We start from the raw sequence: 25,152 nt of genomic DNA, 5'->3' as shown, positions 1-25,152 counted from the left end.
TCTGATCGGATGAGTCCCCGGGGGTAACCCTACAGCCTCCTGATTTATCAATACATAGAGCATTACCTCTGCAGGGGGTGTCATGTTCCAGACCGAGGCCTGCAACACCGTTGTGTAACGTGTAACTCACTTGTTCAATTTAACCCACAATGCCAAATATGTCTACTGTATCCAAAAATATGAGGGTGTCACATAAATGAAGGGTCAAAAAATGTTTTAGACAATATTAGATATGATACAAATAATTCAGAGCCACAATCATTTATTTATTAAAACCACATACACACTGGTAAAAAATGGGTAAGTCAACGCATATAATTTACTTCTATATGAGAACACTGTTTTTCAGTCCATTTAGTGATATTCAGCACACCGGGCTCACGCAGCATATCTTTCACGCGCAAATCATGCACTCCAGGTGAGTGAGTACACAGCAGCATTGTTGTCAAGACTCTACTCTTTCACTGCCCTTAGCCTCAGTAAAAGTCTTGAATCAACCTTGATTTGGCTTAAGTTTCAACTGGTTTTTGAAAATAATAGTCCGAGGTGTTGTGTGGTACAAAACCTGGAGAACAGGAAAGAAGGCCTGCTGGAGAAGAAGTGCATGATGGGACTGTGGTCAGGCCTTGGCTTGTCCTACATGTGTATTTGTGAATGTCCCTCCCCAGGGCAGGAACTGGGGTAAGCTGTGGGAGCAGCATACTAGGGGAAAGAACATTGTGGGTGTAGCAAGAGACGGGAAAATCCATCAGCATCAGAGACGATATTAAGCAGTAAAAAGCATGTATTCCTGGTCCTGTGGGCTGGGGAATAACATCCATACCAATATTCAGTTATGCATGTATTAAAAGAAATGCTTTTACATCATTTTACTCAGTAACTTTTTCTGGATTTACCATGTAATCGCTTACCTATTGGGATAATGTCAAATACAGAGCTGGTTTTTAAATTCTGCTATTTGTTTTTAAAAGTGCTCAATGCTTTAGCCCCATGATACATCTCCGACCTGCTAATTCCACATTCTGTCCCCCGGCCACTTACCCTAACCCTCACAAGGTGACCAGGCTCTCTCTGCACCCCCCCCCCATCCTACTATAAAGTCCTGCTCTGCTATTGATGATGTATCTCTCTTGCTCTCACCGCTTCTCCCATTCTGCCAAGTCCACCCTTAATTTACTCTTAATTCACGTTAATAATACTCATTTTTAATTGCCCTTTTACGGTTTTTTCTCTTTGTTGTGTTACATTTCATTTTTAAAATCTAATTCTTATTTTTTTGTATGCATATTTTCATGTTGTTCTTATATATTACTATCTATGTAATACTTGTTAATCCATTTGTCCATCAACTGGAAAGGACCTTGGGTCCAACCCCTGCAGTTCTTAAATGCACTATACAAATAAGTGGCTTGGCTATTTCGCCGTAACGGTCGAGCTAACCTCGCAGGAATCTGCAGTGTGCGCAGAGGGCAGAAAACAAGAGTGTCTGGCCTTGGAGCTTACGCTGATCCAGGAGTCAGCAGACGGTTCCTAATTTTTCCTGTTTATACAAATACAGAAATATTTCCTGTAATTCAGTTTTTATAAGAATCACAAACGTCATATTGGCACTGGAAACAACTTTTTAGAGCTCGAGGAATGAAAACTGATTTAGTGACGCGAGTTAGGAGAGAAATGAGTGACAGGGGTTGCATTAGACCCCACTCCCCATGTTTACAAAGCAGGTGACTGTCTGGGGGACCTCCTCGTGCATGAGAAATTCAATAAGGAAATCATCTCCGGAAAACAAAATGTCAATTTTGATTTCTTTTTGTCCTTCTGAAATTTAAACTTCCAAAGATGGTAAGGACAAAGAATGTATAAAAGAATTAAACTTTAAAGCCAGGAAGGCAACCCCCCACCACCAAAATTAACACACACACACACTTCTAATCGCACTTGCAAATTAACAACTTCAAAGAATCGCCTGAAGTAGCCCCTAGGTAATTGTCTAGTCAATATTTTTTAAACAAACTATTCAAACTGGCTTTGCATGTCAGATTGTCAGCCAAGACACTAATCTTGAAATATTCCTGGGGGTGCTTTAAGGCACGGCCTCACCCGGGCTAAAGTCTGGGGGGCTGCTATGATAATTTGAAAAAGCTCAGGGGCCACTAACCATGGTAATGTGCCTTTGAATGTTCCAGAATGTTATGCGTAGTTCATAGTTCAGCAAGGTATCCACAAAAATATCAACCTCAACAGAAAAATACAAAAAGATCCTATTTACATACGTAAAACTTGATAGATCTTCTTTTGTTTAGACCAGCTAGGTATGAGTAACCTGTGTGTACTGTTGATTCAATGCAGATAAAATACCTCGTAAAACATTGGGGGGAGACAAAAGAAAGTAAAAAAAAAATTGACTGACACGGAAAACATTCTTTGTACTGTCCGTTCAGCCTCCTGTGTTACCTGTGCATCCCGGAAGGATGGAAAATTTACTCAGCATGGCTGTGGCTTGTAAAAATGGTGGCTTCAGGACCCTGGTCGCGGCCTAAAGTTCATCATGCTCTTGTAACTCATCTGCCTTCAGTTTGAACTCATTCTCTGTAATTTTGCCATCACCATTGCGATCCTGGTTGGTGAACATGTTCTCGATTATCCTGTGTGGGTCGAAGCCGGGAGCAAGGCGACCTTTACCCTCATTTACCTGCTGCAGGATGTAGTCCGAGAACTGCAAGGAGAGTGGGGGTGGGGGGCATGGATTATGTTACAAATTGCGATTCGTCAAGATTACGACTAATATCACCGTGCGAGTTTAAAAAAATGTAAATTTTCCGTCTAAGCATGCATTACTGAAATTTGTTATTCACATTTGGTACCGCTAATATATTTGCCCAATTGCACACAGCCTGGTTTGTTTGAGCTGGGAGGGAGCAAAAATGTGGACTGTCTGTGTGTCACTGAAGACTGGGCTGAGACAATTTAACACATAAGGTTTGGCCCTGGAGGATCAGGACACCCACCTCTGTGGGTTCCACTCTAGCATCCTTATTCTTATCCATGTCTTCAAAAAGACTGGGGGAGATGTTCTCCTTCCACACAAACATGTAACCCTCGGGAAGCCCCTCTTCCATGTCGATCAGCTCGATGTCGAACGCCAGCACAGCGCTGCTTGGGACCTCCCCATCTAGTCACGTAAGCAGAGGACACTCTGTCAAATACTGACGGTATCAGGCTTCTAAGGTTACTTGGAAAAACCACAGCCCATTTCTAGCGGACACTCACCGACTCCCCTCTCGCCATAGGCCAGATGAGGTGGGATGACCAGTGTGCGCTTCTCACCCACACACATGTCCTGCAGGCCCATCTCCATCCCCAGAACTACTTGCCCTGCACCCAGGACTATGTTGTAAGTCTTCTCATAGCGATACCTGTAGGAAAATGCAGTTAGAAGCAAAAGCACATGCGAGGCTACCTACTCCTGGGCCCTCATACTGTGGGTGGCCCATACTTACGTGGAGTCGATGAAGGTGCCATCCATCAGGCTGGCATTGTAGTGGTACTTGACAAAGTCGCCCTTCTTACTACGTGTATCACAGACGTCGGGCCTGAAACTGGTAGTGATCTGCACTGTATCTGAGGGGTTGTGGAAGTCCACCACAAGGACGTCAAACACCAGCACTGCTGAACCAGGAATACTGGTGCCTGAGGGACAAGCAGAGTAATCATTCAGACTTTGGGAAGGCAAATCACTAAGCACTAACGAATGATGTCTCAAGTACGTCTCCACCACTCTATATTCCCTGAATGCTCCTAGTGTTGTACTTCTGGAGTGAGTTGTACCAGCTTGTACAACCCACAAGCACAAGTTTGATCATAAAGTTGAGGGTAAGGTATACCTTAAATCATATGTGGTAGTTTTAAACTATGTACTTATGTATCATATGTGCCTGGAGCTCAATGATCTTCATTTGGCTGCCGAGCAGGGCCCCAAAGTAATGGACTAGTCTACCAGAAAAACGCCTCGGCGAAGTCAAAGTTAAAAACTCATTTGTGTAAGTGAGACTATGGGCCGGTGGTGGCCTAACGCTTAGAGAAGCGCACTTGTGATTGAAAGGTTGCTGGTTCAAATCCCCAACCAGCAAAGTACCCCTGAGGTACCCAGAAAGACACCACTTCCAAGCACTGCTCCCTGGGCATTGAATTCGACGGCTGCTGCTGTTGTAATGTCATGTACACAAGGTTAAATGCAGAGGATATATTTCATTGCTGTGGTGTGCCAACAATGGCGATTAATCACTTTCACAAAGCTGACAGTTAGTTCTAACCCTCAGCCAGGGTCATAGCGTACAGCAGAGAGTTGGCTGGGTGTCAGTGCCATTGTTTTTGGGTGAACTGGGTGTCTCATACAGTTACCATGGCTTCATGTGTTGAGGGCGGGGTTAAAGTAGCTTGATACCCCTATAACAGTGGGCATGCTGGGATCGCCATCAATGACTCACTTGTGCTGGGCGGTGGGAGATATGAGAAACTGCACATGGTGTGTTGCTAGATGACCTGACCTTGAGTAGCTCTCTAGTTCTCCTGGCTGAGAGCGGGAGACTGAACATGGATTTAACTCTTATTTCATTATGCTCATATACACAATATTCATTTAGACTTTTGTTTCACTGTGTACATATCAATTAACTCATTTCACTAAGCTTATATGTAAAACAATGTGTATGCAAGCTGTAGCTGTAGCAATTATGCTATAAAAATCAATATTTATGTAAAAGGGCATGTTTTTTTCCAATTTATCATGATCATCTTTCATCCCTCTAAAATGTTAATTCCCTTTTTCACATTTATTGAACATGTAATACTATATGAACAAGATATGTGAGCCAGTAAGGCCATTGAGGGAAATTTTAGGAGCTTTAAGGACAGAACTGAAGGGCCCAGTACCAGGAACTATGGTAGTGAGATGGATAAGAGACGAGCTAAGGAGACACATCTGGCGAGGGAGTGTAGGGACCTCCAGGAAAGGTATAATATATGGATGGATGATTTGTGAAGGGGGCTCTTCCACTGCATGTGGGGAACCCATGTTCAAACAGACCTATTAAACTTCTCCCATCCTAAGTTGTCTGCAGATTTATGTCCGTCTGCATTTTATTATTTCCACGGTGTCTCGTATGTTGTTGGAGTGCTGATGTTTAAGGATTCTGCAGGCCTTTGTTCCCTCTCACATCCCGTGCCGGTTTAAGGTGCCACAGTTCATTGGAGCCTCCTTTTCGCCATACCACACTCTAAAATAGGCCTACATCATGTACTTGTAAGCATTTGTAACTGGTATGTTAATCAAATTTGTACTAATTTCAAAGTGGTAACATCAGACTTTTCTTCTAGGTGCCTGACATTCTTCCAGCTACATTAAATGCTCTAAGAATTCACATGAAAAAAAAGAATGCAACAAATTTGCAACAAATGCAACAAATTTCTCGCTTGCTACCTAACGGCAGCTGGCTGGACTAAGACATATGACGCTGGCAACCTTGTCGTGTCCTAAATCAGCAGAAAAGGTAACAAGTTATTACAATCATCTAATAATAATGTTATACTACTGCATGTTAAAAACAAAAAAAGGTCTGTTAATTAGTTACATCTTTTCCAATTTCTATCCATCCATCCATTCATTTTCCAAACCGCTTATCCTACTGGGTCGCGGGGGGTCCGGAGCCTATCCCGGAAGCCACGGGCACGAGGCAGGGAACAACCCAGGATGGGGGGCCAGCCCATCGCCCACCATTCACTCGCACACCATTCACTCGCACACCATTCACTCGCACACCATTCACTCGCACACCATTCACTCGCACACGCACACCTACGGACAATTTAGCAACTCCAATTAGCCTCAGCATGTTTTTGGACTGTGGGGGGAAACCGGAGTACCCGGAGGAAACCCCACGACGACATGGGGAGAACATGCAAACTCCACACACATCTGGCCCAGGCGGAGACTCAAACCCGGGTCCCAGAGGTGTGAGGCAACAGTGCTAACCACTGCACCACCATGTCGCCCACCTATTTTCCACACCCACCCCAGAATTCAGTGCTCTACCCACCTCCCCTTATAGCTTACCTGTTCCCTCTTCGCCATAGGCCAGATGTGGTGGGATGGTAATTCTCCTCCTCTCCCCAATGCAAACACCCAGCAGGCCCTCATCCATGCCTGCGATCACGTAGCCTTTCCCAATGTATGTATTATAGGTGCTGTTCCGGGAGTAGCTATTTGCACAGTTACAAAATTATATTTTAGTCACCTCCCGGCCTTTCTCAGTCACTTCTTGCAACTGTAATAGCATGGGGAAACTGGGCAGTTTTATGCATATTCCTGCTTGCTCTCCACAAAACACACAGACATATATAGGTGAGAGCAAGTTTTGGGGTCAAAGCACAAGGTCAGTCAGCATGTATCACGCTCAGTCCTACACAATAGAGCCACACCCTGCCTGGTCATTGCTTGACGCATGATTTTGACACAACTAAAAGATTATACTGTAAAAACTGTTTGTGTGATGATGTCTCCCTCTAGTGGGACTCAGTTATTGTCTGTTTTACAGTTATTAAACTTTCACAGCAGTGTTGTACAGTGAGGTACAGTGTGGTACTGTAATGGGCCTAAATCAAAGGTACGTTTCTCCAGAATGCCAGTAAGAAAAGCCAGTTCTAGTTCCAATTTTCCAGTAAGAGAGGAGCAGTAAGAATGAACTCACCTGGAGTCAAAGAAGGTACCATCCAACAGGGTGCCATTGTAGTGGTACCTCATGTAGTCGCCCTCTTGACTCTTGCGAGGGCATATCTCAGGTACCACTTGGGGCTGCACCATGATGCCATCCTTCGGGTTATGAAGGTCCAGGAGAACAACATCGAAGACCAGTGAGGCCTGGCCTGGGATGTCACTGCCTGCAGAGGTGGGTGTGGTCAGACTCGCCAAGGATGTCACTTTCTGTCTGCTAAATACTGCATATTGAAAAGCAGTTAGTGTCTCAAGTCATAAGGACAGGATAGCCCCCCAGGACATTCGATGTTTATTTTGGCTTCGGTTTTCAGCCAAAAAAATTTTATAAATTCTGGTTTTGGTTAAAAATTAATTTCGGTGCAATCACCATTTACTATGTTATCTGTCGCCCAAATCAAAAAAGAGAATCCTTTATTCCTGTAAAGGCCCATTTCCCACGACCTATTAGCAGTAACAGCTGCAAGCTCTGTGCTGGTGAAATTCTACTCTGCATGAAACAGGACAGCTCCTGCTGGTCGAGCATTCAGCACCATCAACCACTGTTATCTTCACTGATTATGAAACATCTGACAGTTAAACATACAAAGAATCACTTGTTAAACAACTAGAAGAAGAAAAAAACCCAACTATACCCACATGTCAACAAAAGCACAGATCCTGGCCCCACTTACCATCTCCATTTTCGCCGTAGCCCAGGGAAGGAGGCATGGTGATCACGCGCTTCTCACCCACACACATCCCCAGCAGTCCCTTGTCCATGCCGGCAATGAGCCAACCAATGCCCACGTAGGTATCATACGTACGCAGACGGGTGTGACTGGAAGACAGATGGGTGGAGAGAGAGGTGAAGTCTATAGGATGCTTCAGCATACTGTTGTTGTATACGGCTTATTCCAGGCTCAAAACAAAATCTACATATTGATCTGATAATGAGAAGCTGAAGTAGTTCAGCCTTCCTCTGCCAGAACACCCCTCTTCACATTGGCAGCATTCCGGAAAAATCCCCCTGGCCAAAGCCAATGAAGGTGTCACTCTTACCTAGAGTCGAAGAGTGTGCCGTCCAGCAGTGTGCCATTGTAGTGGTACCGCACAAAGTCGGACACATCTACAGTCCGGGTACACGTCTCGGGCTTGTAGTAGGTCTTCACCTCGACCTGGTCCTGCGGATTCCAGATATCCAGCAGAAGTACATCGAAATGCAGCACAGAGTCAGGTGGGATGATGTCACCTGTGGAAAGGGGAACATCAACTATCAATAGCTTATGGGCCAACGTATCTGAGGGCTCAGCCAATCAGAATTCCCTGCCATATTCCCCTTCAGGGAATGGCTAACAGTGGAAGTGATTCAGATCTATTATCACACCGGAGTAGCAGCAATCACAGCGCCATAATTCCCTGCCAATAAGGGTCCTCCAGACAGCTGCACAGGTAACATACAGCCAGGGCTGCTTTCAGACTCTCACACAAGAACTCTTACAGCAAATGTATATTATTCCATTATAAACCTAGAATTAGCTATATCAAAAGTGTTGGGGTAGTGTGCAAACCCTACAGACCAATTACAAGGTAATAAAACTGTTACATGCATTTTTGCACATGTATTTTTGCAACTATTACATGCAATCTGTGTGCAGATTTTGAAACTGAAAATATCACTCCAGTCAGTTAACCAAAGCTGGTACCCCTGATACAGTGTACATTTATACACACATTTATACACGTGTATTTGGCAGCCGTTTATGTCCAAAATGACATACACGTGAGGCATAACATGAATAGAGCTTTGAAGTAAAAGTACAGCTAAATTAAGCTCCCAGAAACCAGTGCAAGACAGTTGTGATGGGAAGAGGTTTTTGTAACTGGAAATGCTTGAAACTTTTCATGACGCATGTGATTACCATATCCATCCTTTCCGTAGGCCAACTGTGGTGGAATCCTGACCAGACGCCTCTCATTCACACACATGTCCAGAAGAGCCTTGTCCATGCCCTCAATCAACTGCCTTCTGCCCACAAACACATTGTAGGTTGAGGCTTTGTCATAGCTGTGGGATAAAAGGCAGGAGTCAGTTAATCACATGACTAAGACGACCCTCTGACCTCATCCATCAGCCCCTTCATCTAACCTGCCAAATGAATGATGGACCAATGAGTTCAATAAAGACATGATGAAAATTTAGTCTGTTTTAATTGATGCTTCTTTTTGTTAGTGATTCAAATGGTGGTCAAATCACATCAGCTTCTTTCTAAGCTTTACTGAACTTAATATGGGAATTCGTCCGTACATTAAAAATCCAAGGTTTCGACCGCTTAAGGCTCATGAACAGAACCAAAAATACCGGTGTAAAATCAGGCAAATTTGTCTTAGCTGATAACCCAGACTCTGCAGGTCTACTTTACGATCAGAACTAAAAACTGAATGAACTCGGATGTACCTAAAGCTGAATATCAAAATAATTAAATGCAGTCATCGTGGTTTCTAACAGTCTAAGGACTTTAATAACTTAATTAAAAAGGCAAGTTGGCGATGCGTGCAATGCCCTTATTTTAAGATACTGATTGTCCGAACGAGACTCTTCGTCACTGCAGTGTGTGAATAACACATCAAAGCCCATATCGTTTATCTGTAAAACATTTTGCAGTTCCTGCTTAGCTGGCTTCTCAGTTTGCCCTTCTGCCTGCGTGGCTGGCTGCCGCCCCGGGACCGCCTGGGACAGCCCTGCCCTCCCCGACGGACCACTTACCTGGAGTCAAACTTTCTCCCGTCGGGAAACATGCCGATGTAATGGTACCTGACGAAGTCCCCAGCTTTCACAGCTCTGTTGCAGTGCTCCGGGATGAAAGTCTTTTCTATCACGATGTCATCTAACGGCACCGTCGGTGCGTTGCAAGCAACAATGCTTATCAACTGTGCTAAATAAACTACGCTGGGCCATATCTCTCTCATTTTAACTGGGTAAATGTTAATCTGGACAGTCTGTCGGCCTGAGATATACGGATACCCGTCACACCCCCGACTGATTCTTGCCTGGGCCACGATCTTCTCCGCGAAAAGCGCTTTGGCGTTAGGGAATCCCGCACAGATTCGCGATCTGCAGCAAGTGTGTGTGGATGCCGACGGAAAGCCGAGCTCCCTGCTTCCGCTTCTGCACAGAGCTGAAATCTGATCAAAGACTAGAGGAGAGTGGGACTGGCTTCATACGTGGCACTTCGAGGGTCTTGCAGTACGAGGAGCCCGGCCGCAGTTCGGAGCGCAAACCTTTGCAACTTTGTTTTATTATGCATAGGCGGCTTGCTGATTGACGACTTGGAAATGCAACCAGAAGTCTTCTGGAAGTCGCAAGGAGTCTGTAAAACTAATCAAAAATAAACATAATTTAAAATGACATCAGTTGCGTTAAAAAAAATTATAATTAAAAGCCCCATAGAAATATCAATACTATTATAATATTCATGAGTAACAGATAGGCCCGCTATGTTTTTGATGAGTGTGTAGTAGGAGATGGAAGACGTTCATTGTACCACTCCAAACCTTTTCTAAATAAGTGCGCAGTTTTGTGGGGATCGAATGTACAACAAAGTGAACAAATATACAGTTTATCTAACTACTTGAGTGTATGCTTTTGTACCGACTGCCGTCATTTGTAACCCATCATATGCATGAATGGTGATGCTTACAGTATATATTTTTCCATAGCCTTAGGTGTAGTGCTGCGTGGCTGCAGTTTTCAAGTTTGTTCAGCTGCTTTTTGGCAAGTCTCTACAATCAATCGTTAGACCGCTTTAGGCAACAAAATGCTTATACAAACAGTTCAAAGGAGACTGACTGGACCCATCGTGGTGCTTTTAAAGTAAGGTTTCCTATTCTAAAATTGGACGGTATAATTTAAATCCACGCAATCCGGCCATTTCCGCTGCAGTCTAGCGGGGACGCCCAGTCACAAGCCCCTTCTCCCCGCCCCGTAGTCGGGCACGAACTGCTAACGGGTTGAGTAGTCGTCCTTGCCAGGGAATGTCTGTGCGAAGGATCTGAAATGGCACGAATGTCTCATTTAACTTTCGCAACGTTTCTCTACCTGTTCACCTTTTATGCTGATGCGCAATACGAGACGTATAGTTTCCGAAGTTTTCCGAGCAACGAACTTATGCCACTTGAATCCGCTTACAAATATGCGCTAGATCAATACACTAAAGAAAACTGGCAAGAATGCGTGGACTATTTGGAAGTGAGCCTGAGACTTTACCGACTATTTAAAGACAGTGAGGCTTTCTGCAATCTGAACTGTAGCTCTGTGCGATTAGACAATGAAGAGAAGTTTGAGGAGTTTCCGGAGCTCCATGCATTCGGCAATATCATGAAAAGGGCCCAGTGTTTGAAGAGGTGCAAGCACGGCTTGCCTGCTTTCCGACAGACCATGCCCAGCCGAGAGACGCTGGGGGAGTTCGAGAACCGGGAGCCCTACAAGTACCTTCAGTTCGCCTTCTTCAAAGTAAGTCGGACCTGCGTGCTTCCGATGCATAAAAAATAACTTTTAACACGGTCTTCAGAAACAACATGTGCGTCTATAAAGGGTTAATAAATATCAATACATATACAGTATATCTAATAGTTAGAGTGGACTGACGGTAAAACTAATTTAATTGACATGATAAAACTTAAATTACATGTCAACATCGTTTTCTTTGCTAGATTTTGATGGAGGAAAATTTAGGATGTTCTAAATTGACTGCTGATAAGGATTCTGTCTTACGTACAGATATTTACCACCGGGTGTTCGGTGTGTTCTGGCATAAGCGGAGTTTGATGTTTACTTGGTGGGGGGGGGGTGGGGGGGGGGGTTCTTGGGGACTGCATGCTGCTTACTAGATGCGTTAACGCACGTGTCTGATGCACACGTAACCTACAGTAACCACCCACAAAGTGGAGACTTGTTGTGACCTGTTGTACATGTTTTGACTTTAGTCCAACAACTTGGCAAAGGCTGTAGCTGCGGCACATACCTTCATGCTGAAGCACCCAGATGATGAGATGATGAAGAGGAACATGGACTATTACAAAAGCCTTCCAGGAGCAGAGGACCACCTTAAAGACCTAGAGGCTAAATCTTATGAGGTAAGCGGATATCTGCACACTTACTCTGTCTTAGTGACCTCTGATCTCTTAGAAAGATATTCTTTATCTTTTTATTATAATGTATCTCATAAAGGGAAATAGACTAAATTAGTTAAATAGTAGGATTGTCCAGTGGATATGATTTTGTAGTGTATGGTTGTGTCAGGACTTCAAACCTTGTTTAAAAAAGGTTATCAATGTGTGCAATATGCTCATTTCGAGGTATTGATTGTCAGAACACACTGTCATTACAGTGTGTGAATAACACATCAAAGCCCATCTCGTTTAAGTCTAAAATCTCTTTCAATTCCTGCTTATTACACTACTTTGCTGTGTGAGGTAGCGGTTTCTTTAAGGATGTCGGTTTCGGTGTCAGTGCTGAGGGATCCTTCCTACTTCACCTGGTGGTTCTGACCAAACATCGCAGAGTTTTGTCCAATTGAGCTTGTGTCTGTTGGATCTGTAGGCACTGTTTATCCGAGCAGTGAGAGCGTTCAATGCTGGCATCTTCCGCACCTCTGTGGTGGACATGGAGCTCGCCCTGCGAGACTTCTTCACAGCTTATGACGAGTGCCTAGCTGCAGCTGAGAGTTCCAGAGATATTCAGGATTTCAAGGACTTCTATCCATCCATAGCAGGTAGCTCACCTCCCATAACCTTTACTTCTCCAAGACAATATTTTTTATTTTTTATTTTGTTCTGTGGAAGATGCAAAGATCAGAAATCCAACAATCTGTATCTCTGTCTAACCTCTGCTAATGAGTAAAAACTGAAAGAACAAGGTTTCAGAGTACCAGCGACCTAAATGAGGTTTCTCTGCATGATTGCTGGGCTCTGAGCTCTGGAGAGACTTCAAAATGGAGCTGCTGCTGCTTTGGAGTCAGAGAAGTCAACTGTGGGAGTTTGGAACAGGATAAATCTGGGATACACTGGAAATTATTCCTACCAGCTGGGTGGGAATGTCTTGGAAGCCATAGTTCCCATACTACCACCATGACCAGGAATGTAGAAATGCTAGAACCCCTATCAGAATGTCCCCCCTCTGCCCAATTTTACTTCATCTTACATATTCAAGGGCCCCTGTCAAGTGTTGGGCCCCATGAATATGCCAGGGTATCCATGCCCCTACTGTGGCCCCTGTTGAGTGCTGGGCCCCATGAATATGCCAGGGTATCCATGCTCCTACTGTGGCCCCTGTCAAGTGCTGGGCCCCATGAATATGCCAGGGTATCCATGGCCCTCATCTGTAAATGCAGTATGGAGATGAGATTTGTGTCTCTGCAGGGGATAATATGACTGGGATTTTATTAGCTGCCCAGTGGCAGTTAGTCAGTGGGACATGTGGATGTACATGCATGCGTTCTCATTGGCTGTTTCTGTCCTCCCGTTTTAGATCACTTCACAGAGGTTTTGGAGAGAAAGGTCAGGTGCGAGGGTCAGCTCACACCCGTCGTAGGCGGCTTCATCGTAGACAAGTTTGTTGCCACCATGTACCACTACCTCCAGTTTGCTTATTATAAGCGTAAGTGTTACAATTCAGTCTGTGATGCCATGCAACGTAGCAAGAGGCCTACATGCCAAATAAGACCTTGGGATCAAGTGATGTTAAACCACCTAATAAAGCTGGTGTGCCTGACCTTCCAGCCATGTTTCTGTGTGCAGTGAATGATCTGAAGAACGCTGTGCCCTGCGCAGCCAGCTATACTCTGCTGGACCCCGGAGATGACGTCATGAAGAACAATATTGTCTACTATCAGTACCACAAGGACAAGTGGGGGCTCTCCGAGGAGGACTTCTTACCCAGAGCTGTGAGTCTGTTCTCTGTCTTTGTAAAGCACTTTGAATTACCTTGTGTCTGAATACTGCTATTTAAATAAGCTTTCCTTACCTCTTTGGTGGTGCATTTTCTCTACTGGATTGGATGCTGATGTCTTGTCATCTCGTCAGTTAAGGAATTGCATCAGTTGATGGACTGAAGCTCTTACTGTTTGCTATGCTGTTACTACAGCAATTCTTTTTTCCATTTCCCTTATGAAGCCAATAATCCAGGCACAGAAATGCTTTATGTTGAGTATAGTTTAGCTCTTTGCCAGCAGAGGGCAGCATTTAACTAAATACAAGTTTTTCTTTTTGTTTGTTTTTTAACACTGTACTTACACGATGGTGTTGTACACACATCTTTTTATTTGACCCCACTTATTTTATCACAGTACTACCTGTGGTCCTGAGAAGTTGCAAAACATCAGTGACAACATCCTGATACAGGCCAATTGGAAGCCCAAGGATGCACGGTTTGAAGAAGCAGGATGGTCCTCCATGCTCCCTCAGTGTACAGGCTGACATTGCTGTCATTGCTTTCCCAGGAGGCCGTGCGATATTTTAACCAGACCAACATGCAGCTGGAGATGCTGGAGTTTTCACAAAAGCACCTGCAGGCAGATGATGAAGTAGGAAACCCTTACCTGCCATGTCTACAGATGTCATTTCACATGCATATGAGGGTCGAGATGAAAAGGCAGCAATGCTGTAGTATTTACTATTATTTGACTGTTGGTCTGTTTGACTATCTTCATATCAGTGTGTCATCCTTTTTCATTTCAGTTTGCAAAGTTAGTTTATAGGCTGCTTACTTCTCTTCTCTCCTTCAGATGTCGGTATATTCGGTGCCGGTCCCTTCAGTTTTTACCCCCATGATGATATTCAGTGCCGGTCCCTTCAGTTTTTACCCCCATGATGTTATTCGGTGCCGGTCCCTTCAGTTTTTACCCCCTTACCCATATTCGGTGCCGGTCCCTTCAGTTTTTACCCCCATACCCATATTCGGTGCCGGTCCCTACAGTTTTTACCCCCATACCCATATTCGGTGCGGAGCAGAAGATAGGTAGGAAGTACCCAACACAGACCACCTCTTAGTCTCTTAGTGCAGCTCCACCCCCTTTATTTGAACGTGCACAGACAATCCCAGAGTCAATTTACTGAGTTGATAACCACCATCATAGTACTGTTTGCTGATCAGGGCAATCAGGGTTAATCATCCCAGCCCCTTTGAGTTAACTCTGAGCATAGAAACACGAATCCTAGTACACCCCACAGGTATCTTGGTTGCAGATCTTTACCATTCACAGTTCAGATACCACAAAACCAACTCTAGAATAGTTGTTTCTTTGTAATCTGATTAAGCAGAAAGCTGTACCTGACATTTGGTTGAAATGTCTTAACGAAGATTAGCTTTCAGTAGTCTGTACACAGGACACCCTCATGTATAGGTTCTACCCTAGAGACACTGAATCACACCTGTAGACTTAATGTGATTGGTCTCTTCACCCAGAACATTTAATGGGGGGGTTGTAGCTGTTATTTACTCGGTGTTAGTCTTTATAGCAGAGAGAAATACTTGATTTCCGTTTATGGTAATGTTGCTAGAAGCAGGCAGCCCGTATCTCCTTTCTTTGCCATTCTGTAATTGTCCTTTTTATAGATTCCTTACCTGTGTCTTTCACATTCCATCTGTGTTCTTTCCATGTATTTTACACATTCCTCACACATTCAGTTGTAAGATATGGATAAACAGGGCCATGCTTGTCATCATCTGATTGTACCTTGTATACATATTTTGTCCTTCTGTGCTTTGTCCCTATTCCAGATGGAGGTGCTGACGTTTCTTGATGAGCTTCTGGAGGCAGATGATAGTAGCTAGAGACAAGTCTACCACAAACACATACCCAGCACTCTGATTTCTGCTTGCATTGTTGGCAGTTGGAGGGTAGCTTACATTTGCGTCCTCCAGTGTTGTCGCTATCATAAACACCATCCTGCTTTTTATCCAGATTTTTTTGTATATGCTTCATCACACAACGTTGTTTTGGTGGTTCTTCAAGTCTTCCCTCACTGGCCCCCATCGACAACTGATTGTTATTGTCGACCCTTTCCAAAGGAATGGTACTTCATCGACAGAACCTCTGACCTAAAGACTAAAGACTTCCTCAGAGATATCGCTCGTCCAACTCCCCTCGTGACATTAAAATGCGCAGTGAAGTCGGTGTTATCCATGACTCTGTATCATTCATTCCAGAAAGAGTGAGCAATATGGCTGTTACCAAGCAGAAAGTGGCAATGGCATGAAAGGAAATGACCGCTTTTGGCCTGTTGTGTTTTATGTATGGAATCTGGAATTCCACATTGTTACATTGTAATTGCTCGGAATGTGAATTTTGTACCATCACATGGAATTTTCGTCCATAGATCGGTTCTAGTTTCATGCGACTAGTCGTCATTTGTCGGTGTTGTTTTTGCTTACCTGTCTACACTGTGAATTTGTCATGGTTTCGGTTTTTGCCACCATCTATGATGCCTTGAAGATCCATGCCGAAGGTAAGACCTAGTCCCCGCTGTGCCCTTGGGCTGGTGCTTCTCAGGCCAGACTGCCATGTTTGGTGCTTTGTTTTTGGATAATATCTCTGTTGAATCCCACCTACCATACATACATGGACTTTCATCTACCTGCAGTTTGCTAAACGTGTCCATAGTAATAGAAGTACATTATTCCTTTGAATTTGTGATAAATCACACATTTTAGGATGAGGAAAAGTTGAACAAAATTTTATTTACTTATTTATTTTTTATAATTAGTTTTTGCAATCAGTTTCAGGAACAGAAGTTGCTGTTTTACCCTAGAAGAGTGCAGACTGACAATCTAAGTATTCATTGTGTTTGTGAAAAGTGTATAACTGTTGGTAGGAGAAATAAAAGTTCATACTGAGAATTTATTCCCGCTGTGTGCTCCCCCCACCCCCCATTGTCGTTAGTAGTTTGTAGCCTCTTTGGTTTGCGTGCTGTCAGCTGGTTTCTCCTTTCATCCGTCATGTAGGACGGTGTCCTCCTCTCAGATCCGCCTGTGGCCCGTAGACACCACTATGGACATGCGGGAGGAACCACAGCTCTCTGTTCAAATCATACTTACCGCTTTTTCTTTTAGAAGTAATTTGATATACATCATGCAAAGTTGGCTTCCTAACAGACTGTCGCATAGTCCTGTTCAGTGTCTTGGATTCTGTCCATCAGGCTTCCAAAATGGTCCGATAATGACATTGTCCTGCTGAGTTCATCAATTTTGTCTTTGATGCTAATAAGTCTGTCAGGCACTGTAGATTCACTATATACATGTACATAGCTAATGGCTGTTCCTGTGTGTGTGTGTGTGTATGTGTGTGTATGTGTGTGTGTGTGTGTGTGTGTGTGTGTGTGTGTCCATCCAGACATACGTAGATGAGATCACGCAGCAAAATGTACCAGGATGGGACCAGGACAACACTGATAAGGAATTTGCAGGAGAGGGTGACTATGAGGAGGGCATCTTTGCTTCTCATTGGTGGGAACAGCAGCCCAGGCAGAGGGGGGATCTAGGAAAATAACCACTGACTTAATGAAGGAATGCCCAGGAGAGACGCAGTTTTATAATCAGATTGACTGTTTTTCACCCCTATGTCCTTGATCAAAATGAGTGGTTAGAAAATGAGTTGATGGACTAGTGGTTTTCTTCACATTCAACTGATTAAGGTAAAGAAGCCTAGGGGCCCACACAACCCATAATCCGTCCCTGCATACCATGAGTTACACCCAGGGGCGCCGCTAAGGGGGGGAAAGTTGGGACAATTCTAAGGGCCCACGCCCTTTAGGGGCCCCCAGAGATCTGAATGGGTGTGGTAGGGGGGCCCAACCTCATATTTTGTCATAGGGCCCAAAATTGCTAGCGGCGCCCCTGGTTACACCGAACGACAGGCTTCAATGGGTTAAGAAACAGAAAGACTGCAGCCAATGGAGCGGCGTGTCCGCACCCCGCTCGCTTGTGCTTCGCGGTGGGCGGGACTGGCGCGCGCTGTCAGCCATAGTCGCGCGGCGGGCTGTGTTAGCCTGAATTAGCCGACTAGGAGTGGGTACCGCAGCTCCCCGCATCACTGGACCGGTCCACCCGAAATATGGCTGGTGTTATCCGAAGGCTAGACGAAACCGTGGTGAATCGCATTGCGGCCGGTGAAGTCATTCAGCGACCCGCCAATGCTATTAAAGAAATGATAGAAAACTGGTAAGAAACTGAGCTACTTGGCTAACGGCTACTAGTGATATTTCTCTGGTAATCATTCGGTGATGTAGGTACAAATGGTGTATACATAAATAAGTTCATTTTTTCGGTATTCTGAATTCTTATCGAACAGCTAGCTGTTTTATACGGCGTTTTACCCTCCCATTTGCAATATATATTATGATTTATCCCAATTAAATACTTTTACGAAAGAATAATTCTGACCACTCTTAGGGTGGACGAAGTGAAGTACGAAGCGAGTATGAAGCAGACGTTTATAATTCAACCCCTTTCCATCATTTCTTTTGTAAAACATTGTTTACAAGCGTTCCCACGTACCTGCATAACGTGGATAGCGTTATTACAAATCATGCTTAAAAAAACTTACCTACAGTTTAGATGCGAAGTCAACCAGTATTCAGGTGACTGTGAAGGAAGGAGGACTGAAGCTTATCCAGATTCAGGACAATGGGACAGGCATCAGGGTGAGAGCCAAGCGGTCTGCATTTAATTCGTACGTAGTGCAGTAAAGTAATACATGACAGTGCTGCCTAACATATGTTGTTGTGATGTTCTGTATGCCTGCACTGTAGAAAGAGGACATGGAAATAGTATGTGAGAGGTTTACAACAAGTAAACTTCAGAAGTTTGAAGACCTCACAGCCATCAGCACATATGGATTCAGAGGGGAGGTCAGTGTCATAGCACAGTGTGTGTTATTCAGACTGCTTCATCATCTTCACATATGTGTACAATCACAGGCCAAAATAAGATGTTTAAATTTCTATTGTTATTGTGAACTTTGTTACTACTGTTTCAATATAACAACCTGCTGACAATGAAAATGGTTGCCAATCTGCATTCAGCTGTAATTTTTTTGTTGTTTTCAGTCATCCTACTTAATATTTCTTTCTTAAACCACTAAATATGAACTAGAAAAGCGATTGTCATGGTTGTTTTCTAATAACTCTCATCTGTGTTGCTTAACGTTAGTTAACTTGGAATGAGCTTTTGAAATTACTCTCATCTGTGCTTTGCAGGCCTTAGCCAGTATAAGTCATGTAGCTCATGTGACTATAACAACGAAAACAGCTGATGGGAAGTGTGCCTACAGGTAAGCAAGTGTTTAACGTAAGGCCAGGGTAGTTGGCATTCCGTGCCAATGCCTACAGGTGAGCCAGTGTTTAACGTAACGCTGTGGTAGCTGGTGGTCCGTGCCAACAGCAGCCAGCCTCAGTGTTCTCTCTCCCCCCTCAGAGCCAGTTACAGCGATGGGAAGCTAAAGGCGCCTCCCAAACCCTGTGCAGGAAATCAGGGGACCCAGATCACTGTAGGTACCATGGAGGGCACAGATTTGCCGAGGGGAAAAAATTGCTTTGTGGTGTCACTTAAGTTTGTTAAGCACCCAGACAGAGTCCTCTGCATGGGACAGTGAACCCGTAGTCTGGCTGACACGGAGACACGGAGCGGGGTGACATGAGGTGTTGTAAAAAGAGTCCACTTCCTGTACCCGGATGGCAGGCACAGATGACATGGGGTTCTGTAATGTTTGGCGCGCAATATGACGATCCTCCCATGGTGTGGTCTGTCTTGGGCGGCCAGAACCTTGCCCATTGGTTCCAAGATCAGGTGACTGTGACATCTGCATGCCACACATGCCGGGCAGTTGCACGATACGACCACCCAGCCTCATGCAAACCCACAATGCCCCCCTATCAAACTCCGTGAAGTGCTGGTAATGGTGTCTAATGTGTTTATGAGGCATCCTCTGTGTCTGGTGACTAAATGCTCCAACTCCTTGCAAACAATCATTTACATACCCAAATCATTTACCCATCGCTGGTCCACACGTTTACCAAATTACATCCAAATCAGACCGTTACATCTGGGTGCTTAACTTTTTTGTCACTGAGTGTAATTTGTGAGCCCTGCTTCTTCTGATACAAGACTCCTGTTTTCTTTGTTTTACAGGGTTTTTAACAGTGTATTGCAGTTATACCACTGTCTGAGAATTTATAGACAAATTAGCAACAACACTAATTATTGTACTTTTGCAATGTGACAGAATATTATATCAATTGTTGTGATACTGTGCATCTGTAGTACTGACTGAACAGATTGATTATTTATCTTTTACTATTGTGGCCGATGACAGAAGACTGAGAAATAACCTGGTCATTCATTTACATTATGATAGAATAACTGTCACATATAAATGAAGCTGTTGAGGGTCTCCTTCATTGGGTGTGGGACTAGTGAGGAATGTTTGGGGAAGTGACGAAGTATTGGAGAGCATCATTCTGCTACCTGCTGATGTACAGGAAGTATACCTGTGTGTACCTCTGCAGGTAGAAGATCTGTTCTACAATGTGTCCACGCGCAGGAAGGCCTTAAGGAGTCCAAGTGAGGAGTATAGCAAAATTGTGGAGGTGGTAAGCAGGTGAGGGGATGGTGTGGCGTGCTACCTGTCTGTAGGCCATCTCCAAGCTGCGGGGCTGCAGAAGTTTCTAGAGGCTCGCATGTGAAATTTTGAAACCTAATTAATAAAATACTTGATGAACTAATGCTAAGGTCTTGAAATGTTTTACAGGTATGCTATTCACAATTCAGGAAAGAGCTTTTCAGTTAAAAAGGTATGCATACTCATTTATATGGAGTGGGGAACCTCCTGTTTAGTCGAGTAGGAAGTTGTGGTTAATTCTGATGGTGATTCTGAATCTGTACCCTGTCAGCAAGGGGAGACCATGGCAGATGTGAGGACGCTGCCCAACGCCTCAACGGTGGACAACATACGGTCCGTGTTTGGCAACACGGTGAGCAGGTGCTGCCCCCTACGCCTTTGCCTCTTGCCCTGTTTGTATTTGCATATTGAGCGAAGTATGGGAAGTAAATGTATTGGCTATCCAGTTGGTTGTTGTGGTCCCCCCATGGCAGAGCCAGACAGTTTTGCCTAGTTTCTCCCCATTGTTCTTGTAATTTGGGTTGTGGGACACAGATGTTCTGCTGTTGCGTCTGGAGCTGGGCTGTGAGTAGTTTGAAGACTGTAAGTAGTTCTTCAAAAGATATTACCCAGTCATGTAAGACTGCAGCCTCTTCTTTGTGGTGCCTTCTGACCTCCATATTTACATTGTCAACACGCCATTGCAGCGAGCAGCCCAACATTCTGGCCACCAAACACTGGTTTTAGAAAAAACAAGAATACATTAAATCTAGAACACAGCATCGCAACAATAAACTGTTGATGAGTGTGTGTCGTGCTCTGTGAACAGAGAGCTGATCGAAGTGGGCTGTGAAGATCTGAAATTGAGCTTCAAGGTGAAGGGTTACATCTCCAATGCCAACTACTCAGTCAAGAAGTGCATCTTTTTACTCTTTATTAACCGTACGTATCACAGACAAGTTCAGGTGGGAGATCTGTTTGCATGAGACTGTGTTGCCTGTGTATGTTACTGCACTGACTGTGAGTGTTTGTTTATTATTGGTATCACAGACCGTTTGGTAGAGTCCAGCGCTCTGAAAAAAGCCATAGAGACTGTCTATGCTGCCTACCTTCCCAAGAACACACACCCTTTCCTTTACCTCAGGTAACACGAATAGAGTTAGCTCGGCTTTCAAGCTCTTAAGAGGTGCTGAGCAAGTGGCTAAGCACGACTTCCCGTTCCCTCACTTCCCACTGCCATGTCAATTCAGTCTAGAGATCACCCCGCAGAACGTCGACGTCAACGTTCACCCCACCAAACATGAGGTCCATTTTCTTCACGAAGACGCCATCATTGAGAGCATCCAAAGGCACCTGGAGGCCAAACTGTTGGGCTCCAACTCTTCACGTACCTATTTTACGCAGGTACTGTCTTCGTCCAGCTAGTGTGGCACATTGTAATGGTAACATCATATTTTTACATAGTTAGATTTACCTCCTTATTTCTATGATGCAGACTCTGCTCCCAGGACTTTCTGGTTCCTCTGGTGGAGATGTCGTACCCTCCTCCAGTTCTGTGCCAGACTCCAGCCAGCGCATCTACGCTCAGCACATGGTGCGGACTGACTGCCGTGCCCAAAAGTTAGATGCGTTTCTGCAGCCCAGCGTGCGGACGGAGCAGCCCAGCGAGCGGACGGAGCAGCCCAGTGAGCGGACGGAGCAGCCCAGCGAGCGGACGGAGCAGCCCAGCGAGCGGACGGAGCCATCCAGCACTGAGGTCCAGTCAGAGAGTCCAGACCAGCAGCAAGAGGATATTGAGGATGCAGCACTGCTGACTGCCCTGGCGCAGGAGGAGGCCAGCATCTCAGCAGACATCCAGGGATGTAGTACTCCTCTTTCAGACCTCTCCACTAGGTAAGGCTCTGTGGAGCTCTCTCATTGCTCTAGGTGTGTGTCCACGAGGATTGCAGTCCCTCGAGGATCCTTTTCATCTCTTCCAGAAAGCGCCCTCGAGAGGGGTCTGAACACGAGCCGTGCCCCGCTGCTGCTCCCCACAGACGTATTATCAAGCTCACCAGCATTAAGGAGCTGCGAGCCCAAATAAGCGAGCTGTCTCACACAGGTGACTGGCTCCACTGCTACTACGTGGCCAATGCGAATGCTGCATTCAGCTTACTTACCGGATACAGTTGAACATAACATGACTGTGATCCCTTGCACTTGTCATCCCCAGGCCTGCAGGAAATGCTACAGAACCATACCTTCGTTGGCTGTGTCACTCCTCAGTGGTCCCTGATCCAGCACCAGACTAAACTGTACCTGCTAGACACCACCAAGTTCAGGTCAGTATTGTTGTAAGAAATCCTCTTTATTTATATTCATAATTAAAATGATTTTTGTCCCATTGAGTAATGGTTTCCCTTTAATTTAATATAGAGGGTGCAGCATGGTGGCAGCCTAATTAGACTGTTATAATGCCTTCCAATCTCACACACACCCTTTTGCTCTCCTAGCCGGGAGCTCTTTTACCAGATTCTGATCTACGACTTTGGGAACTTCGGTGTTTTGCGACTGTCTGTAAGTCATATGTAAAATTTCCTCCCTGTCTCAAAATCAATGATGTTAATGTTTTGCTAGTGCATTTTTTTTATAAAGCATAGGCTATGACTGTATGAAGTCATGTATTCAGTTGCGGGGTAGCCAGCTTTGCAGCCAAACGCTGTGCGTTGATTGGTAGAACCCGGCACCCCTTTACGACCTGGCAATGCTGGCACTGGAGATGGAGGAGAGTGGTTGGTCAGAGGAGGATGGACCTAAGGAAGGTTTGGCCCAGTACATTGTGGAATTCCTGCAGAAGAAGTCAGAGATGCTAGAGGACTACTTCTCCATGGAAGTAGACCAGGTGAGCTAACGTGCTGTTTGCCATAGAATGAGTCAGGTAATGCTTACTTATTCTCTCTGCTGAGTTTCCCCTCAGCTGGAGAGTCTCTTAGTGCTGATGTCTCTCTCTGACCGCTGACGCTGGTCCCCCAGGATGGCAATCTGGTTGGACTGCCACTGCTGCTGGATGGCTACATCCCTGCCATGGAAGGGCTGCCCATGTTTGTGCTGCGTCTGGCCACCGAGGTGAGCAGGATGGGGTGTTTTGCCATATCAATCCTACATAACCCGTTGTGGATATCTGATAGTGACTAACCAATGGTCATCGCCTTTGTAGGAGAAGTAGGCTTAAGCTACGGACAAAACAAGATTTATGGAGGGTTTATGATTTGCCTTTCAGTTCAGCCTTCTAGGTTGTTTCTGGCACAGTTAAAATAAAACACACATAAGGCTATTATAGTGCAGCGTTTCATAAGCATTATTCATTGCAGTAATAGTGTATTCGCCATTCTTTTAAGTTGTGAAGTTTGAGACATGACCGATTTCTATCTTCCTATCAGTAGCCAGAATGTCATTCGTTCAAGTTCAGCTTCCTAGAGACCATTTCAAACTTCCCAACTTGTGTGGATGGTCAAACAAGACAAACTCTTCCAGTAACACTATACTTGAGAGAGCACAAATACTTACTAGTAACTCGGTTACTAATGAACTACAATTCATGAACAAGTATAATAACTACTTAAGACATGTCATGATTCATTAACGTTGATGAACAAACATGAGATCAGTAGTTCACAAATATTTACTTAACTTGGGATAAAACATGCATCACAATTCATCAATGATGAACAAACATGGGGTCAGTATGTAGTAGACTTAGTTTGTAGTTAATACATAAGTAATAGAATAATATTACATTATTTGTTACTGCTCTTACCATGTTAATTCCCTTTTAAGGTAGGGAAATTGCTGACAAACTTTGTGCATGGTTTGCATCTAAAGAAAACAGCAACACCTAATTAATGTTCACCTGTTACTTGATCTAAAGCGACCATCCATACTTCTGTGGTATTGTAATCATGTGTTTTTTTTCAGTTATGTCCCAGCCCTAATCCTCGCGCCTCGTTTTCTCAAGCATTTTTAGTTCAAAATTTAACTGCTGTCCACCATTCTGTACACTGCTCTGCTATTCTGCTCACTGCCCCCTGCGCATGACCAGACTCCTAGCATTTGTCTCTGCACACCAGGATTCACATAACTCTTGATCCCTGTTTACATGCTCTTTATAGAATTACTGGATAATGAAGTGTGTTTGCACGCAGGTGAACTGGGAGGATGAGAAAGAGTGCTTCGGGGACTTCAGTCGCGAATGCAGCACATTCTACTCCATCAGAAAGCAGTATACCATGGAGGATGTGACGGGGGTGGAACCTAAGGTAGGCCCTTCCCTTGATATTGACTCACTTCTTGTTCAACCCATAGTCAGTCTACCACTTTAAGTTCATCATTCTGATCCCAGTTCAGGAAGTAGATGATAAGCCCTTAGGTTGTTAGTCACCCAGTCATTTCTTTATAATGACCAGGGAGGGCAACCTCTTTGGAGGAACTGGAGCAATTCAGATTAGTGCAGGTGTAGCTATGGTTTGTAACTTGTTCTATGTAAAATACTATGCAAGAGTTTTAGGCAGTCAAAGAAAATGTTTAAGCATATTTACCTTGGTAGCAATTTTTATATTTCCTCCAAAAAATTAACATATGCAAATTAACAGTAACCATAAAAAATAAGCAAGAATGAATCTAAAAAAACTGACTGATGATATGTTGGATGGCTAGATAAACTGCACTTTAGTTCCAAAACTTCTCCTTAGGGGCACCTCAGCCATTCTATGT

General features: G+C 44.4%; 3 protein-coding genes across 4 annotated transcripts in view; 2 read left to right on the top strand and 1 right to left on the bottom strand.

The window, feature by feature from the left end:
* Positions 1–1,263: 1,263 nt before the first annotated feature.
* LOC125727470 (peptidyl-prolyl cis-trans isomerase FKBP9-like) lies at positions 1,264–10,466 on the bottom strand. Its single transcript, XM_049004200.1, has 11 exons — positions 10,450–10,466; positions 9,516–9,965; positions 8,671–8,816; positions 7,811–8,000; positions 7,444–7,589; positions 6,747–6,936; positions 6,113–6,258; positions 3,501–3,690; positions 3,271–3,416; positions 3,009–3,172; positions 1,264–2,716 (listed from the first exon to the last, which is right to left on the bottom strand). The coding sequence occupies exons 1-11, from the start codon at positions 10,464–10,466 to the stop codon at positions 2,537–2,539; spliced, it is 1,965 nt and encodes a 654-aa protein (XP_048860157.1). The 3' UTR covers positions 1,264–2,536.
* A 224-nt stretch (positions 10,467–10,690) lies between these two features.
* Positions 10,691–16,650, top strand: LOC125727471 (cartilage-associated protein-like). 2 transcript variants are annotated; one of them, XM_049004201.1, is made up of 9 exons: positions 10,691–11,261; positions 11,735–11,884; positions 12,351–12,522; positions 13,278–13,406; positions 13,547–13,692; positions 14,248–14,331; positions 14,533–14,576; positions 14,737–14,765; positions 15,528–16,650. In XM_049004201.1, the coding sequence occupies exons 1-9, from the start codon at positions 10,806–10,808 to the stop codon at positions 15,548–15,550; spliced, it is 1,233 nt and encodes a 410-aa protein (XP_048860158.1). In that variant the 5' UTR covers positions 10,691–10,805; the 3' UTR covers positions 15,551–16,650. The 2 variants fall into 2 exon arrangements, with proteins under 2 accessions (XP_048860158.1, XP_048860159.1); XM_049004202.1 differs by lacking the exons at positions 14,533–14,576; positions 14,737–14,765 and having other exon boundaries at positions 10,696–11,261.
* Positions 16,651–17,723: 1,073 nt separating this feature from the next.
* LOC125727479 (DNA mismatch repair protein Mlh1-like) overlaps positions 17,724–25,152 on the top strand; it is an 8,757-nt gene continuing 1,328 nt past the window's right edge. Inside the window, exons 1-18 of the mRNA XM_049004243.1 lie at positions 17,724–17,966; positions 18,358–18,448; positions 18,557–18,655; positions 19,004–19,077; positions 19,221–19,297; positions 20,316–20,403; positions 20,554–20,596; positions 20,696–20,784; positions 21,233–21,345; positions 21,454–21,547; positions 21,654–21,807; positions 21,899–22,296; positions 22,383–22,504; positions 22,616–22,724; positions 22,896–22,959; positions 23,120–23,284; positions 23,416–23,508; positions 24,585–24,698. Coding sequence (XP_048860200.1) covers positions 17,860–17,966; positions 18,358–18,448; positions 18,557–18,655; positions 19,004–19,077; positions 19,221–19,297; positions 20,316–20,403; positions 20,554–20,596; positions 20,696–20,784; positions 21,233–21,345; positions 21,454–21,547; positions 21,654–21,807; positions 21,899–22,296; positions 22,383–22,504; positions 22,616–22,724; positions 22,896–22,959; positions 23,120–23,284; positions 23,416–23,508; positions 24,585–24,698 — 2,094 coding nt within the window. The 5' untranslated portion in view covers positions 17,724–17,859. The remainder of the gene's footprint in view (positions 17,967–18,357; positions 18,449–18,556; positions 18,656–19,003; positions 19,078–19,220; positions 19,298–20,315; positions 20,404–20,553; positions 20,597–20,695; positions 20,785–21,232; positions 21,346–21,453; positions 21,548–21,653; positions 21,808–21,898; positions 22,297–22,382; positions 22,505–22,615; positions 22,725–22,895; positions 22,960–23,119; positions 23,285–23,415; positions 23,509–24,584; positions 24,699–25,152) is intronic.

The sequence above is a fragment of the Brienomyrus brachyistius genome, unplaced genomic scaffold (genome assembly GCF_023856365.1).
Source record: "Brienomyrus brachyistius isolate T26 unplaced genomic scaffold, BBRACH_0.4 scaffold98, whole genome shotgun sequence".
In the NCBI taxonomy this organism is placed as follows: domain Eukaryota; kingdom Metazoa; phylum Chordata; class Actinopteri; order Osteoglossiformes; family Mormyridae; genus Brienomyrus; species Brienomyrus brachyistius.
Note: the sequence above shows the minus strand (reverse complement) of the source record. Positions and strands in the feature narration are given on the sequence as shown.